Consider the following 12,780-nt stretch of genomic DNA (forward strand, 5'->3'; position numbering starts at 1 on the left):
CTCTGTTGTACTTACAGTCATTTAGTCACTTGAGCACGTCGAGTACGAGCAGTTGTAGTTAGTAGCCTGTTGCACTTTATGTGTCCTGGACGCAACCCGTGCCTGAAGCCGACTGCAACGAAAACGTCATGCGACGAATCTCCCTCCAGACATTTTGCTCTGTCCCACCCATCTCATTCTTACCCCCAACCCACCACATTACGGCTGATGCCCGCCGACCGCATCAGCGTAACAGCGCTCTCGTGCCACCTCGCGCAAGGCCTCGGCCCATCAGCGTTCGGCCTGAGCCCGCCCCCGCCGTGCCCGGTCGAGCTCGACATCGACATCAGCCTCGCGCCCGAGGTGGTCCCGCACTGCGTCGACGAAGATGACATGCAGGGCCTGGGCGTAAACTACTCGAGCGTCTCCAAGGCCGTGTACGCGGCGCTCATGACGCGCGCCTTCTCGCGCCCGTCCGAGCTGCTCGACGCCGTCGCGGCCGTCCCGCTCGCCCTCAAGGCCGTGTCGAGTGTCCGTGTGACCGCGCGCCTGCCCCGCGCCCTCCTGCCCGCCCAGAGCGCAGAGTACGCGCGCAGCTTCACGCCCGCCGCCGCCGGCCCGATCAGCTGCACCCTCCGCGACCTGCGCGCGTCGTGCATCGTCGGCCTGCACCCGCACGAGCGGGCCGAGCGGCAGCGCCTCGAGGCCGACATCACCGTCACTGGGCCGGGCGTCGGCGCCGAGAGCTGGAGCCACAAGGCGGTCGCGGACGCCGCGTTCGAGGTAAGTGCATGCAGCGTACAGCGCTGACGGGGAGTGGCTCGAAAAGTCGTCGTTTGGCACCCTCGAGTCCTTGGCAGACACGTTCGCCCGCGAACTGCTCGCGCTCCCGGCCGTGCCGGCGCAGAGCAGCGTCGACGTCGAGATCCGCAAGCCGAGCGCGCTCCCGTTCGCCACGCCGTCGATCAGCGTCTCGCGCCGCGCCGAGGACTTTGCCAAGCGCGGCGGGGTGCGCGGCGTCCCCCTGCCCCCAGCGGCGGTACCCAGCGCGCCCGCCTCCGCCCAGCGGCCATACTACACCTCGGCACGGCGCTCCCCCTCCCGCGTGTTCATCGCCGTCGGCTCCAACATCGGCGACAGGGTCGGGCACGTGCGCCGCGCCGTCAAGCTGCTCGAGGCGGCGGGGTGCGCGCTCGTCGACACGAGCAGGCTGTACGAGTCGGAGCCGATGTACGTCGAGGACCAGGCGCTGTTCCTCAACGGCGTGATCGAGGTAGCGACGGCGCTCGCCCCGCTCGACCTGCTGCGTGTGCTCAAGCGCACCGAGACGGAGATTGGCAGGACCAAGACGTTCCGCAACGGCCCGAGGGTGATCGACCTCGACCTTGTGCTGTACGGCGACGAGGTGGTGCGCGTCGGCAAGCCGGGTGACGCGGCGGACGAGGACGGCGTGGGGTGGTTGGAGTGCCCGCACGCGAGCTTGGCTGAGCGCGAGTTTGTCCTGCGGCCCTTGGCAGAGTAAGTCACTGACGGCAGACATGAGTTCGCTGACACTGCAGCATCGCACCCGAGCTCATCCACCCCGCGTTCGGCGTCAGCGTGGCCGAGCTCCTGTCTCGCGTCACGCCAGGTGGCCTCGCACCAGTCATCCCGTTCCCCGCACCGGCAAAGCCCCTCCGATTGACCTCCCCGGCTACCCCCGCCGTCATGGCCATCTTCAACGCGACGCCCGACTCGTTCTCTGACGGCAACGAAAGACATACAGAAACGGGCGGCGCGCTCGAGCGCCTCACCCAGGTCGCGTCGAGCTCGCGCGTCCCAGCCATCATCGACATTGGTGGCATGTCGACGCGGCCAAACTCGGAGCCCTGCTCGACAGAGGAGGAGCTCGAACGCGTCGTCCCACTCGTGACCGCTGCGCGGGCATCCGACGGCGCGCTCGCGTCGATCCCCATCAGCGTCGACACCTACCGCCCCGAGGTTGCCCTCGCGGCAGTGAAGGCCGGCGCCAGCTGCATCAACGACGTGCGCGGCGGCGCCGAGGAGGGCATGCCCGCGGCCATGGCCGCCGCCAACGTCCCTGTCGTGCTGATGCACTCGCGCGGCGACTCGACGACGATGCTCTCTCCCGAGGCGCAAGACTACAGCGCGCACGGGGGCGTCGTTGGCGGAGTGGCGGCAGAGCTCGGCGTGTCGGTCCAGCGGGCGCTCGACGCGGGCGTCAAGCGGTGGGACATTGTCCTCGACCCGGGGCTGGGCTTCGCAAAGTCGCAGGACGACCACCTGCGCCTCCTCCGCTCGCTGCCCGAGCTGGCCGCGACGCCCGCCCTCGCCAACTTCCCGCTCCTCGTCGGCGGCAGCCGCAAGGGCTTTGTCGGGCGCGTGACGGGGCGCACCGTCCCCGCCGAGCGTGGCGCGGGCGACGCGGCCATCTCGGCGTGGTGCACGGCCACGGGCGTGGTCGACGTGCTCCGCGTGCACGACGCCGAGAGTGCAGCGGATACGGTCGCGATGTCCGCTGCGATCCGCGACGTGCCGCCCACGCCGCCGCCGAAAGCGTAGCGCAGCTGGGCTAGATAGGCAATGTCGGACTTGTGGCGCCGTCGCAAGCGAGACTGCGCGCCGTGTTCTGCGCCACGCGGGCAACGTGTACTGCCTTAGGGTGGGCGGGTGTGCGCCTGAGCGCCTGAGCGCCGGCGCCGAGCGCCTCGGATCTGATCTGATCATGAGTGGCACATTTTGTACTTGATCTGCACTCTGCATGGTGTCCGTCGTTGATGATAGCGAGCGTCGTTGTAGCAATGCTTGTGGACCGGCGACATTGCAAGCCTACGCTGGTTATGGTTAAATGCGCCCAGGGAGTCTATTGCCTGGGAAGCAGTGGCTCGCGGGGTCATCGACCGGGTGGCAGCCTCTGCTCGCCTGCCCTGCCGCTCTGAGCAGCGGCTTTGGGTGGGAGTAACCGTAACCAGGATACGGTCGCCGTCAGAGCCGGCTCTGCACACGCGCCGCGTCTGGCGACACCGATAACAGGGTGGTCGAGAGGGAGGGGTACCTGGCTGCTGGGCGGCAGCGCGGGAGGCCGACAGAGGCGAGGCAGGAGGCCGCCGGTTACCACGGCCCCAACCCACAGCCAAGAGGTCAGCCAGCGAAACCGTTTGGGGCTTGGGCGGCGGGTCTGTCGCCCAAGCCCGCCCCTTTCCCTCGTTTCGTCGTGCGTAGGCCGGACGGCGAGGCGGCACAGGCAACAACAACAACATGGCCGCGGGGGCGGAGGCATGTAGGTCGCTGAGACGACACGACGACGACGATGGCAGGCAGCCAGCGCCGCCGCGATCCGTGCGACTCGTTGCTGTAGCCTTCCCTGGTCGCTGCGAGCGTTGCAGCGAGGCGAGCCACACCACGGTCAAGTACAAGTTGTCGACTGCTCGTCGCTGTCGCTGTCCTTGTCACTGTCCATCTCACCTACTCGCTATTGCATCGACTGCTCGCCGAGCCAAGTCACCCCCAAGTCGCCAGTCACCCACCCACGATCTGATAAGCCGGGCCACGGCACAAAGCTCCTCGCACGCACCGGCTCACCCCTTAGCGCATTTTCGCCCCGTCGCCGTCGTCACTTGCCCGCGCCGCGTGCGTACAAGCCGCCTGACGCCTGACCGCCGCGCACTTGCTGGGCTATTCGGTCACATTGCTCGCAGCGCAGCGCCGGCCGCACTGCAATCTTCCACGGTGGAACCTGGCCCTTCCCTGCCTTGCTCGCCTCGCCTCGCCTTCCCTCCCTCCCCGTTTGGCCGCAGCACCCACCCACCCCCGCACAACCCACCCACCTTAGCCCTCCTAGGTCCCTTATTGCCCTCGCGACCGACCGACACTGCGACACCGCGTGCATGTCTCCTCCCACCACGACGCACCATCGCAACTCGTCTACTCCTCGCACTCCATCTCCACCCACAACTCACGCAGACAACAAAACAACCACACACGCCATCACATCCTCGATAGGGACAGACGGCGCCTCCACCACCAGCACCCCCCCTCCACGTGGGCTACGCGTCCGAGACAAGGAAAAGGACGCCGGCAGTAGCAGCACCTTTGGCATCACTTTCGGCACAACTGCCAGCAGCAACAACAACAACAACTCGGGCTACCACTACGACGAGGAAGAAATGAGCGGCATGCGCTTGTCCGGCTCAAAACCAGGCCCTAGCAGGCGGTACCCCGTCTCGCTCAAACTGGGCGGCACCTCGGTCTCGATCCCACGGCCGCTCGTCCGCGGCCTCGTCCTGCTCCTCGCCCTCGGCGCGCTCTATTTCGTCGCCAGCGCCGGCGGCAAGGTCGACGACCAGTGGTCGGCCACGACAGAGTCGGAGCGCGGCCGCACCCAGGAGGGCTGGTCGCGCTTCGACGGCCTCTCGCGCCTGTTCGGCGCCGGCTCCCCCCAGCGCCAGCAGGTGGCACAGGCGCCGATCGGCCGCGACAAGAACGGCCAGATCAAGCTCTCGCCCCGCCCCAACACGTTCCGTCTCGACCGCCCCCTCCCGAGCAACAGGACCAACCCATACCACCCGGGCCACTCGCGCGTCATCATCCCAAACACCAACCCGGTCGAGTACGAGCTGCGCCCGCTGCCCTCGATCGAGGAGGCCTTCGCCCACCTCCGCCCGCGCATGTACGACCTCAAGGAAAGGTTCCCCGAGATCCCGAGGGAGCACGACCTCAACAACCCCATCCACCCGCCCTTCCTCACCCCGGCGCTCATGGAGCGCTACGCTCACCTCGGTGGCGAGTGGGACGACAAGAAGAAGAAGTGGATCGAGGGTGGCGAGAAGAGGTACCTCTTTACCACTGTTTGTCGCCAGGTTACTGGTGAGTAGAGGCAGTTTGTTCGCCTGCGTACGCGTGCTCACACCCACAGGTATGCTGGCCGACTGGTTCGCGACCTGGACCGTCGTCGTCGACTTCCTCGGCCCCGAGTCGTGTGTCTTTGCGCTCATGGAGGGCCCGTCCGACGACGGCGCCGGCGAGATCATCGCAGCCGCCATGAAGGAGCACCTCCTCTTCCTCGGCGTGCCTCCCGAGAACCTCTTCATCCAGACCCACATGCCCTCGATTGACTGGGATAACAGCCACCGTATCCAGACGCTGGCTGACCTCCGCAACGCCGTCATGCAGCCCATCTACGACAGCAAGTACCCTGGCCTCTCGCCCGACGGCAAGAACTGGTCGGCTGTCCTGTTCTACAACGACGTCTACTTTGGCGGCCGTCACTTCCTCGAGATCCTGCACCAGCACTTCTTCCAGGATGCCGACATGACGTGTGGCTGGGACCACGCTGGCAAGTGGTTCTACGACGGCTGGGTCGGCCGCGACATGTCCGGCGACCTCTACACGCCTTTCCCCGTGCCCAAGGACCAGCAGGAGGACCCCCAGAGGGTGAGCAGGATGGCGATTGCACAACGACCAGACACTGACCCACTCAGCTCTTCATCAACCACCCGGCCACGCTCGAGCGCCACAGCCGTGTGCTCCCCTACCAGGTCTTTGCCGGCTGGAACGGCATGGCCGTCATGAACCCCGTGCCCTTCCTCCCCCCGTACAACGTCCGTTTCAGGCGCGGTGTGCCCCGCCGTCCCGACCAGCAGCCCGGAGAGGAGGAGTGCCAGGCGTCCGAGTCGTCGTTCATCTCGTGGGACTTCTGGAAGTACGGCTTTGGCCGCATCGCAGTCGTGCCCGGCATCCACCTCACGTACGGCAAGGACGACTCGCGCGTCCGCGGCTACGTCGAGTACCCATTGCCCGACGCCACCCACCCCGAGAAGATTGAGTGGGTCGACGAGCCCCCGCGCAAGGTCCGTTGCCAGGACTGGCCCGACAAGCCGGGCAAGGGCCACTGGGCCTGGGACGGCACCCGCTGGACCGACCCGCCCCCCCTCATCATCCTCGACCCCAACGGCACCGTCATTGCGTCCAACAGGAGAGGAGGTGACAGCTAAGCGTCGAGTGGCCGGCGACGAGCCAAGCGCTCCAGCACATCTGAGTGGGACTCGGACCCGTCTTGTCTTTATACTAGCCGCATTGTTTGAATGTCGAGCATGGATTCACTGCATCAAACAACACTACAGACGCGCAACGGGGACAGGGAGCCCGCATATCGCTACACAGGACTCGGAAGGGGAACAAGACATTGACTAACCGGATGGGTCGACCTTTTATTCACAACGGTATACTAGGGCTTGCTAGGCTGGGGCATGGCTCAGACATTGAGCTTGGCCTTGATCCAGCCGCCGACGGACCCGAACGCGTTCGCGCCCTGGCGGGCGGCGATGCCAGCCCATGCACCGATGATGATGAGAAGGGCGCCAATGTAGAGGGTGCGGCGGTTCTGCTGGCTGCGGAGGAGCTTTTGCTCGCCCTCGACGCTGACGGGCCTCGAGAAGTTGACCTTGGAGACCATGAACATCTTGAAGATCTTGCGGGCATTGGCGTCAAGGTTGGGCGGGTAGCGCGACTTCTGCGCAAGCTCGAGCCAGTAGGGGACCTCGAGGATGGCTGTGTGTGTGAGTGGGGAGGTCAGGGGGGCGAGGGGCGAACACTTACCCTTGTGGTGCGAGAACGTGTTGAAGCCGTGGACGCCGTGGTAGTTGCCCCATCCACTGTCACCGACACCGCCGAAGGGAAGCGTGGTGGCGACGGGCGTGAAGGCGACATCGTTCCAGATGGCCGAACCGCTGAGGGTCTCGTGGATGACTGGGGGTCAGTCGGTCCTTCAAATGTAATGCACCCACCCTTGTCAAAGTAGGAACGGTTCTTGGAGAGAACGTAGAGAGCCAGAGGGTGCGGCCTGGCGTTGACGTACTTGATGGCCGCCTCGACGCTCTGTACAAGTCAGCTTTCGGCTATCAGCGCGTACTCACGTCGACGGCCATGATCGGGAGGATGGGGCCGAAGATCTCGTCATTGACAAGGAGGCCCTGCTCGCCGGCACCGTCCTTGGGCAGCTTGACAACGTTGATGCCGATGCGCCTGCGCTTCTCGTCGGCCTCAGCGCGGTAGACCAGCTGTCCCTTGGCGTCCTGCTCGTCGATCGTCGACACGATGCGCTCGTAGTCGCGCTCGTTACGAATGCAAGCGTACGCGCCGTCCTTGACAAAGGAGCGCTCGCTGCCACGAGGGAAGAACTCGTCCATCCTGCGCCGTCAGTGGCGCGCCCTCACCGTCGGTCAAGTGGCACTCACGTCTCGACGATCGCGTTGACAAACTCATCGACCTTCTCCTTGACAACAAGGATATAGTCGGGCGCGACGCATACCTGGCCAAGGTTCAACGACTTCATCGAGAGGATACGGCGAGCACCGATCTTGACGTCGGCATCAGGCGCGACGATGACGGGGCTCTTGCCACCGAGCTCGAGCGTGGTCGGGGTGAGCGTCTTGGCAGCCGCGCCGGCGACAATCTTGCCGACGACTCCGGAGCCGGTGTACATGACTGATGGGTTAGCAGGTAGAATCGGGCCTACGACACCCACTGTGGCCCCACTGCTTCTGGAGAAGGACGGTGGTCTGGTCGACGCCGCCGTTGACGACCGCGTAGGCCTCGGGGTCAAGGTAGCGGGGGATGAGCTCCTCCATGAGGGCACCCGAGGCGGGCGCGTGCTCCGACATCTTGATGACTGCGGGGCATCCAGCAGCAATCGCGCCGACGAGGGGGCCGAGGGCGAGCTGCCAAGGGTAGTTCCACGCGCTGATGATCTGGCGCAAGGTTTAGCGCGCTGCTCCCATTCCGCCACCACTCAACCTACCAGCGACACGCCCTTGGGCTGCTTGACAACACGCGGGCCTGTATCTGTCAGCACGGCCATCACAGCTGTGGCTTGGCGGGGTGTGTGCATGGTCCGAGCACTGAGGACAGCGCCATCTCCATCACCCCGCACCTCGCCCCCGGTCCTCCCAACTCACTCATGAGCTTGAACATGAGCGATGCATCCTTGCTCGCCGACTCGGGCTTCATCCACTGGGGGAGGCGCTTGATGGCGAGCGCAATCTGGTTGACGACTGGCCAGATCTGAGCGTGTGAGCCGTGTGCGCCGTGTGCGAGCCGACGCGTTTGTTGCACGGGATAATGCAATGCTCTGTTCGGTCAGGTCACTCACGTCGCCGACGTTTGCGTCAAAGCCGGCCTTGTCGAGGTCGGCCTTGAGCGAGGCGTGGATACGCTCCTCATTGTCCGTGAGGAGGAAGTAGAGCTGCTTGAGGTTGTAGTTCCTGTAGGCAATGTCGAGCGTCTTGTTTGTGAGGAAGGTTGCCTGGAGCGTGTCGTAGATCTGCGAGGTGGATTGTCAGCAATGAACCAGGCGGCAATGCCGTCATCGAGGTGGACGACGCTGCCATCGGGGCGTTGTCGCCACCGCCGTGCACGCACCTGGTCAAGAGCGTCGATGCGCGTGTCGACAAACGGAGGTAGGGCGACCATTGCGAGTATCTATGCTGGTGAACGAGCGGAAAGGTGTTGAAGGGTAGCTTGGTTAACGAGCGGGAGATTTGAAGTGGGTTTAGACGATGTTGTGGTTGTTGAATGTGAGCGAGTTAGGAGGCGGACATTGTCGACCGCGTCAGCACAGAGAGGGAGACGCGACGCCGAGTAAGAGGGAGCACCGAGTACTGACAAGACCGAGCAACAGGGCGGATTAATGCTGGCCCCCTGCCCCTCCCCGCCCGGCTCCTCTCCTCCTCCCCTCCTCCCCCCCGCATCCACTTTAGTTGCCAGCCTAGCCGCCTAGTCGCCGAGCCGCGAGCCGCCAAGTGTCCCGCTTGCTGCAACTCGCCACCCCGCCCAGCACCACCTTACGTCGCCGGGGGCCGGCATCCAACAGGCGCGCGTAACCGAGCCTCTTGGAAGCATACGGCTCGTAGCACGTGATCCAATAGAGGCACCCGGCCAGTTCGAGGCGCCACTGCGTCATGGTTGCTGCCGCAGTGCGCGTGGCTGTTGTCAACTGCACCATCTCTCACCTCACCACCATCCCAATCACCTCAGAGCAGCTCACCCACCCACACTGCCACCGTCGCCACGGCGCAGAGCACTATGCGCACATGTGAACTCGAGTGAATGATGCTGACTACGAGCTGGGGGGCGGCAGGGCGCGGGGCGCTGGCCGGGCGCTCTCTGCGTTGCCTCCTCAGCGCCGCTTCTGACTTTCGAGCTCACACCCAGCCGGACGCAGCGCGCATAAAGCCCGGCCAAGCCACTGACTGCTGATTGCTGACCCACTCACATTCCCCGCAACCATGCGCTTGTCGCTAGTCGTACTGGCCCTCGTCGCCGGGCGGGCTCTGGCGCAGGACCTCGCCGGGGACGTGACGCCAGACGCCGTCGACCCGGTCGAACCCAGCCCCGTCGTCGCCACTTCGGATCTTGCTCCCCCCTCCGCTGTCGTCCCCGGGCCCACTGCGGCCCCAGCTCCAACTCCAGCCCCGACCACCCCCCTCCCCCCGACAGGCTGGGCGCCTCCGCCCGTCACGGTCCCCCCGCCGCCGCAGGACACGGCGACCAAGTCGCCGGCGCCTCCGCCGCCCAAGTCGTCCCTGACGCTCTTCAAGCCGCACCGCACGCGCACGTGCACCGGCTGCCGGACGACCAGGTTCCGGCCCACGGCTCGCCCTAGGCCGTACTACACGACCGTGACCGTCGTCGGGCAGCGCACGACCGTCGTCATGGTCACGGCGGTAAACTTTGGCGGCGCGCCCGGCCGCAACAATTCGACGGTGGCGCCGGCTCCCCCCGCGCCGAGCGGCATGCGGCCCGGTGCGATCATCGCCGTCGTGCTGTCCATCCTCGTCCTGACAGCCCTCGGCGGAATCGTGGCATACTACCTCCACCGCAACCGCTCCTCCAAGCCGCGCCGCGGGCCTATCTCGGCCCCCGTGCTCCAGGTGGACCAGTACGAGGGCCCGTCGCGCCCCCGCACGCCGCTCACGCCGACCGAGGGCGGCCGCGACCTCCCCCGCATCTCGACGTACGGCACCCTCCGCCGCGCGCCCGACGACGAGGAGGCGGGTGTCAGCACGCGCCCCGTCCGGCCCAGCCCGCTGCGCAAGTCGGTCGTCTACCCCGACGACTATGAGGCCGACTCGCCGTCGCGGTACTCGCAGGACATGCCCGGGTCGTACTACGATGCTCCCACGGCACTGCCACAGCCGTACGAGGCGCCACGCCCCAAGGAGCAGGGGTTCTACGCCCCGCGCCGTGAGCAGGGGGGCTATACGCTGTCGAGTCAGCCGTACGCGCTGCAGGGCCAGCCGTACGCGGTCGGGAGCCAGCCGTACGCAGCGCCGAGCCAGCCGTACCCCGTGCAGAGCCCGCCCGACCCGGCCACCCTCACGCCGCTGTACCAGCTCTACCCTGCGCCCGTGGACGACGACGCGCCGAGCGCGCGCCGCACGCGCTCGGGGAGCACGTTCGGCCCGTCGAGCCTCATGCCGCCGCTGCGCGAGGACGCGGTGCTCGAGAGCCGGTGGTCGCACAGCACGGATTCGGGCGAGCAGGGGCGCGCGCGGTGATTGATACATGGTACACACATTCTATTCTATACTATACTGCAGAGATGGCACTTCGAACTGCGCAGAGATGGCACTACTGCGCGTGGCACTGCTGCACTACTGCGCAAACTGCACGACGGTGCGGTTGGCCGCGCTCTCGCCCTGCGCGGCCGTGTAGAGGCTGCGCGCGCGCAGCGCCGGCCCGTAGGCGTGGAGCACGAACGGCAGGGGCACGACAGCGAGGGTGAGGAAGGCGAAGAGGGACGTGGCCCAGGGGGTGCCGACGCGGGCGTAGAGCGCGGGAATGGCGAGGAGGACGAGCCCGGCTGTGGTGGCGCCGACGAAGAGGGCGGCGGAGAGCTGGCTGTGAGCAAGTTGCACCGAGAGCGCTGCGCCACTCACTGCAGACGCGGCAAAGTGCCCGAACGAGTCCATGAGGTACATGACCGCGGCTTGCAGCAGCCCGCTGAACCCGGCGCCGGTGAGCAGGCCCGACACGGCTGCCGGCCACCCAGCGCCAGCCCACGCGAGCCAGAACAGCCCGGCGGGGAGGAGGAAGCCCGTGCCCATAGCTGTTGCGGTCAGTGGCACCCTCGGCCGGCCCGACTCACCAATGTAGAGCCGCTCCTCTGGCGCGATGCGCGCCTCGTCGACGGGCAGGCACACGTCGCCGTCCCCCGCGCACATCGCCAGGCGGCGGTACCGCCTGTAGTGGGGGTACGCTGCTGCCAGGGGAAGCGCAGCCCCGGCCATGAGGGGGAGGTACGCGAGCGCGGGGTGGGGGAAGTGGGCGAAGGCGAGGGCGTAGGCCTCGGTGAGGGTGAGGAGCGTGGCCAGTGCCACGGCGAGGGCGAGGGAGACGATGAGGAGGACTGGCTCGGCGAGCATACGGAGCGGGCGGAGCGTGCCAACCGCCAGCGCCAGCGGCGACGCACCCCCCGGCGCGGCCCAGCGCGTGTCGCCCGCGAGGCGGATACGAGCCGCCTTGAGCCGGAGCAGCGCGGGCGCGGACGTCTCCGGCATGCAACAGAACGTCGTGAGCGCGGCGCCGGCAGCGACGGCCGCGAGCGCGACGTACGCGTCCTTCTCGCTCGTTTCGCCCGCAAAGTCGCCGATAAGCGGCCCTGCCGCGAGGCCAGCGACGAGGGCAGCGGCCAGCAGCGGGGCCGTGAGGGTGCGCTGGATCGGGGTGCCGACGTCGGCGAGCGTCATCGGCGCGGTGGCGAGCGGCAGGGCCGACGCGAGGCCGGCGAGGAAGCGCATACCGAGCACGAGGGGCCGGGCGGTGGCGAGCGCGCACACGAGGTGGAAGGCCGCGGCGAGGGCCAGCCCCGCGAGGTAGGGCACGAGGCGGCCGAGCTCTGGGCGTCAGCTTCGCCTAGAGGTCGGACGCACGCTGGGATAGCGGGGCGGAGGGCAGGAACCCAACCCCGAGGCCGAGGAGGAAGAGCGCGGTCGGCAGCGCGCGGGGCACGCCCTCCCCGCTCTCGGCGCCGACTGACCCCGCCGCGCCGACGGCCGCAGCGAGCACGGCCCACACGGCCTGCGCGGCGACCCAGTGCCGGTACGCGGGGCGCCAGTTTGCCGGGAGCGCGGGGTCCGACTCGGACTCGAATTCTACTTGAAAGGGGGCTTCGGCGTGTGTGTCGTCTGAGGCCGCCGTGTGCCCCTCGTCGCTGAAGGTCACCCCGATCGGGCTCTTGGGCCTGTCGGTTGGCGGCAGTGGCGAGAAGGCGTAGTACTGTCGCAGGGCCTCCATGGTCGATGGTGGCTTGTAGATCGGTGCGAGCGAGCTGTTATCAATGTGCGAGCTCTTGTCAGTCAGTCCGCAGCAGTGCATATGTATACTGCGCTGCCTAGTCGCCACCAAGAGGGATGCAAAACTGAGCTGAGCGACTCGATGTCCACTCAGCAGAACGCCACCTTACACATGGCCACCGTCATCAGATAACGGGACACGGTGAATTAAATCTGCGCGAGTCAGAGCTGATGGAGATAGTCGGTCAGCTGGGCCGTGGGGGTTATCATTGGCCCAGCTGGGCCGCACAGCTGGTCGCTCCTGGCTCGCTCCTGGCTGCACTGCATGCCCACCGGGGCTACTGCAGCTGTCGGGTCTATGGGTGAGTACACGCGTACATGGCAGTGGAGGTCACCTCGGCGACAAACCGATGACCTCAGAACGAGTAATCAGGGACTGGGGCAAGTCACCTCATCGGGTCTATTGGGTGTAATGTCGTCCGTCGCTGGCCCGAAGGCGACAAAAGCT

At 66.7% G+C, this 12,780-nt stretch overlaps 5 protein-coding genes across 5 annotated transcripts; 3 read left to right on the forward strand and 2 right to left on the reverse strand.

Moving 5' to 3' along the window:
* Nucleotides 1-207: 207 nt before the first annotated feature.
* Nucleotides 208-2,541, forward strand: FOL1 (trifunctional dihydropteroate synthetase; the record flags this gene model as incomplete). Its single annotated transcript, XM_069348873.1, has 3 exons — nt 208-762; nt 797-1,497; nt 1,539-2,541. 3 exons carry the CDS (start codon nt 208-210, stop codon nt 2,539-2,541), a joined length of 2,259 nt encoding a protein of 752 aa, XP_069212417.1.
* A 1,604-nt stretch (nt 2,542-4,145) lies between these two features.
* Q8F55_000219 (uncharacterized protein) lies at nt 4,146-5,972 on the forward strand (the record flags this gene model as incomplete). The annotated part of the gene is made up of 3 exons (XM_069348874.1): nt 4,146-4,845; nt 4,895-5,412; nt 5,460-5,972. The coding sequence occupies 3 exons, from the start codon at nt 4,146-4,148 to the stop codon at nt 5,970-5,972; spliced, it is 1,731 nt and encodes a 576-aa protein (XP_069212418.1).
* Nucleotides 5,973-6,232: 260 nt separating this feature from the next.
* HFD1 (Hexadecenal dehydrogenase) lies at nt 6,233-8,448 on the reverse strand (the record flags this gene model as incomplete). Its single annotated transcript, XM_069348875.1, has 10 exons — nt 6,233-6,528; nt 6,577-6,726; nt 6,765-6,855; nt 6,894-7,167; nt 7,215-7,464; nt 7,505-7,727; nt 7,778-7,815; nt 7,935-8,040; nt 8,129-8,299; nt 8,398-8,448. 10 exons carry the CDS (start codon nt 8,446-8,448, stop codon nt 6,233-6,235), a joined length of 1,650 nt encoding a protein of 549 aa, XP_069212419.1.
* An 815-nt stretch (nt 8,449-9,263) lies between these two features.
* Nucleotides 9,264-10,535, forward strand: Q8F55_000221 (uncharacterized protein; the record flags this gene model as incomplete). The annotated part of the gene is made up of 1 exon (XM_069348876.1): nt 9,264-10,535. The coding sequence occupies one exon, from the start codon at nt 9,264-9,266 to the stop codon at nt 10,533-10,535; it is 1,272 nt and encodes a 423-aa protein (XP_069212420.1).
* A 96-nt stretch (nt 10,536-10,631) lies between these two features.
* Q8F55_000222 (uncharacterized protein) lies at nt 10,632-12,273 on the reverse strand (the record flags this gene model as incomplete). Its single annotated transcript, XM_069348877.1, has 4 exons — nt 10,632-10,874; nt 10,917-11,086; nt 11,126-11,875; nt 11,910-12,273. 4 exons carry the CDS (start codon nt 12,271-12,273, stop codon nt 10,632-10,634), a joined length of 1,527 nt encoding a protein of 508 aa, XP_069212421.1.
* Between the last annotated feature and the right edge of the window lie 507 nt (nt 12,274-12,780).

Source organism: Vanrija albida (assembly GCF_041260175.1).
Source record: "Vanrija albida strain AlHP1 chromosome Unknown contig_1, whole genome shotgun sequence".
Classification (NCBI taxonomy): domain Eukaryota; kingdom Fungi; phylum Basidiomycota; class Tremellomycetes; order Trichosporonales; family Trichosporonaceae; genus Vanrija; species Vanrija albida.